Source organism: Terrapene carolina, unplaced genomic scaffold (assembly GCF_002925995.2).
Source record: "Terrapene carolina triunguis isolate 2854851 unplaced genomic scaffold, T_m_triunguis-2.0 Scaffold483, whole genome shotgun sequence".
In the NCBI taxonomy this organism is placed as follows: Eukaryota; Metazoa; Chordata; order Testudines; family Emydidae; genus Terrapene; species Terrapene triunguis.
Window position 1 is genome coordinate 4,030 of NW_020664834.1, and position 3,956 is coordinate 7,985.

The following is a 3,956-nucleotide window of genomic DNA, read 5'->3' on the forward strand; positions in this document are numbered from 1 at the left end:
TGCCGAAAGATTAAAATAATTGGGCCTGTTTAGTCTAGAGAAGAGGAGGCTGAGGGCGGACCTGAGAACAGTCTTTAAACATGTTCTGGGCAGGGGAGATTGAGGTCAGGTGTCAGGAGAAACTTCCTAATGCTCCGGGGCGTTCAGCTCTGGACTCTGCTTCCAGGCAGGTTGTGGGATCCCCGTCGGTGGAGGGTTTTAAGACCAGGTTCGAGAAATGCCTGCCGGGGATGGTCTGGGGTTACTTGGTTCTGCGGCAGTGCGGGCGGCTGGCTGCCTCGCGAGGTCTCTGGATCCTTTCCACCCAGCCCTCATGTCGACGTCATTCACGTGGTTCCTTTACCTGCCAGAGCTCTGTGAAGTGACCTTATTATTATTATACCAGAGCCTCAAGCGCCGTGTTTTATTTTACATCTCATCACGTCACATCCAGCTAATCAATAAATAGAGCCTAGATCCGGGTGCCTGGAAGGGTTAACAAGGTTAGGGGGAGGTTTCTGGGCAGAATTAAGTGCTGGTTAGAGAGTTTTGACCTTGTTAGTCGGGGCTTTTTATTTATTTCTTTTGCTATCATCAGGCAAATATCTGTACAAAAATGACACCAAAAATAAATGACGATTTGTTATAAATTTCCCCCAGGACAGCTGGTGCTGATGGATCATAGAATTCCAGGGGGTCGGACCCAGAACGTGAGCACCTGTTTATCCCAGTGGGAAACAAAGATTACAGCTGTGGGGGTTTTTGGGCTCCTGATATACATCAGAGCCACCCAGAGATTTCCCCTCAGAAGAACGATGTCAATTGGACGGAAGAACGATGTCAATTAGACGTGTGATTTTCTACTGGTCTAGTTATCCCAGTAGGACAGGGCTGATCTGCCTATACCAGCACAGCTGTGGGGGCCGTTATCCCAGTAGGACAGGGCTTTATCTCAGTACAGTGTATTCCCCTTCCTGGCTGGGGATGGCTGTGCTGGTCTAAGCAGCTGTATACCATAGACAAGTCTTTACGCAGCAGAAAAACGATGTTGTGCCTTCGGCACGTGGAAAGACAGATTGGGGGAATTAGTACAAGGCCTGGATGGGTTTAGGGAGGATCCGGGCCTGTTTTATACAGGGTCCGCCAGGGCTATCTAGGCAGGTACTTGCATGGGTCCTATAGAGATAGCTCAACGGGGTAATTAACGATTCAACAGGGCTTTGGTTGAGCCTCCCAATCGGTGCCAAATTTAGCCACACAAAAGCCTGGGGTGGGAGGGAATTATGAGCCACATTGTGCACAGGAGAAATTAAGAGATTGTGGGGAAACTGAGGCACACAGAGAGGTTAGGACATACCTCAAGGTAGCACAAAATCTGTAGCATAGGTGGGATTTAAACCGCAGGTCTCCTGGGTCCCAGTGCAGGGCCAGACCCACATAACCAACCATAGGGCTGTCAAAGAAGGGGCATGAGGATATGAGGCGCTGCCCAGACACACAGTAAGAGACAGTCCCTGCCATAGCTGAGATCAGGGCCCTATTGCCCCAGAAGTTGCCCAGACACACAGCAAGAGACAGCCCCTCTCCCAGCTGCATTCAGTCGGAGGTCCTGATTGCAGTGGGTGGGGCTTCCATGGCAGGGGCCGTGTCCTGCCATTAGTGGGCGGGGCAGGACCTGCACTCTGCATGGGGTTGATCCCGGTAGGCGGGGTTTCCGTGGCGGGGGCGTGCCTGGTGATTTGGGGGCACAGACAGGTCCTGATTCCGGCAAGCGTGGTTTCCGTGGCAGAGGGCGGGTCACTGTGGGGGGCAGGGGGCGCTCACTTGACGCGGATCTCTGCGTACTCCGCCAGCTCCTCCGTCAGGGTGTAGCTGTCCTTGGTGGGCAGTTTGGTGAAGTCGATGTTGGCGTAGTCCACGTTCAGGTCCAGGGAGCCCTCGGGCTTGTTCAGGAGGCGTTTGTCGGAGGCCAGGCGCCGCTCGTACTGCGGGGGAAGCAGAGCAGCGTCAACCTGGGTATGATTGGCGTGTTCACCCGTGGGACTCCCTGACACTGGAGAGTATATGGCTAGCCTGCGGGACTCCCTGCCACTGGATATTACAGGGTTAACCTGTGGGATTCCTTGGCAATGTATATTATAGGATAAACCTGTGGGACTCCCTGATGGTGAAAATTATAGGCTTACCTGTGAGGCTTCCTGAGCCTGGATATGATAGGGTTACCTGTGGGACTCCCTGACACTGGATATTAACCCCAGGAGTCCCTCCTACTGGGTATTATATTGTTAACTCACAGGACTCCCTCCCCCTGGATATTATGGAATTAACACATGGGGCTCTCTGCCACTGGATATTATAGGATTAACTCACAGGACACCCTGCCACTGGGTTTTAGTGGGGTTAACCATTGGGACTCCCTGCCACTGGATACTAGGGGCTCAACCTATTGGATTTGCTTCAGGAGGATACCATTGGGGTTAGCCGATCCAATAATACCGTAGTTTACCTAGGAAATTCACTGCCACTTGATCTTACTGGGATTACCCAGCGGGACCTTATTGGCGTTAACCTGGGGAACTAATGGCTGCAGGATCCTTTCCAAAGGATGCATTCCTAATCAGAGCTCTGTTGGGCAGGGAGTGCCAGGGGTGCGAGGACTGTCCCATGGGGGGGGTCTGTTAAGATTTTACGCCACAAAGAGACTAGACCACGGAACGAGCAGAGGGGGAAGGGAAAACACCACAACACTGCAAGGGACCTTGCTGCCAGGACAAGGGGCTGCCGGTATTCCAGGAAGACCCCCATGCCCTGCCCCACAGCTGACCTGTGAGAGCTACCCAAGCAACAGGATAGAAACCAGAACTGGCGCCCCCTAGAGGGGAAAGGCCCCATGCCCTATTCCCCACCACCATGAGCCCAACAGTCCCCAGCTCTCGGGCCAGATCAGAACCAGCGCCCCCTAGGGGAAAGGTCCTGTGTCCCAGCCAATCCGCTGCATGACTGTGGGGTGCAGAGGGGGTCCCCGTGTCCGAGCCAAGGTGTGACGCACACTGGTGGGGGGTGACACAGACTGGGGAATCCAGACTTACCCGGGGGTCAGTGGCTCTCCAGGGAGCAGATCTCCTTAGACTAGCGGAGAAGGAAGAGCTGTCACTGTGTACCTGGGGGGACGACCCCTTGCTGCCGCCCCATATGGAAGAGGCCTCTGGGGAGCACCTCCGAAGCCGCAGCTTTACGGACTGGGTCTGGGATGCAAAGGGATGGAAGAATCCCTTCCCCCACCCCCATGCACCAGCCTGGGGCAGGATCATAGGAACATAAGAACGGCCAGACTGGGTCAGACCAAAGGTCCATCTAGCCCAGTGTCCTGTCTGCCGACAGTGGCCAATGACAGGTGCCCCGGAGGGAATGAACAGAACAGGGAATCATCAAGTGATCCATCCCCTGTCGCCCATTCCCAGCTTCTGGCAAACAGAGGCTAAGGACACCATCCCTGCCCAGCCTGACTAACAGCCATTGATGGACCTATCCTCCATGAACTTATCTAGTTCCCCAAGAGAGGAAAGGCCCCCACGTCCCATTCCCCGCCCCCCTGAACCAGCCAGTCTGGGCTAGATTTTCTCTCCGGTTATTGACACTAAATAGTGACTGACAACATAGAGGACTCAACTTTATCTAAACTACCCATCCCCATCCACCCCACTCCACTTATCCACATCCCCTCCCTCCATCCATCCACCCCTATACACACCCCTCCCTCCATCCATCCATCCCCATCCACACCTCTTCACTTATCCACCCCTATACACATTCCCTCCCTCCCTTCATCCATCCACCCATTGATCCCCATCCACACCTCTCCATACCTCTCCATCCATCCATCCACTCCTATACACAGTCCTCCACTTATCCACCACTATACACACCCATCCCTCCATCCACCTCATACACACCCCTCCATCCATCCATCCATCCAT

At 54.1% G+C, this 3,956-nt stretch overlaps 1 protein-coding gene across 1 annotated transcript in view; it reads right to left on the minus strand.

Annotated features, from left to right (window-relative positions):
* Positions 1 to 1,799: 1,799 nt before the first annotated feature.
* Positions 1,800 to 3,956, minus strand: part of MAG (myelin associated glycoprotein) — a gene marked incomplete at its 5' end in the record, with an annotated part of 6,872 nt that continues 4,715 nt past the window's right edge. The window contains one exon of the mRNA XM_026658617.1: positions 1,800 to 1,969. Within this exon, the coding sequence (XP_026514402.1) occupies positions 1,800 to 1,969 (170 nt within the window). The remainder of the gene's footprint in view (positions 1,970 to 3,956) is intronic.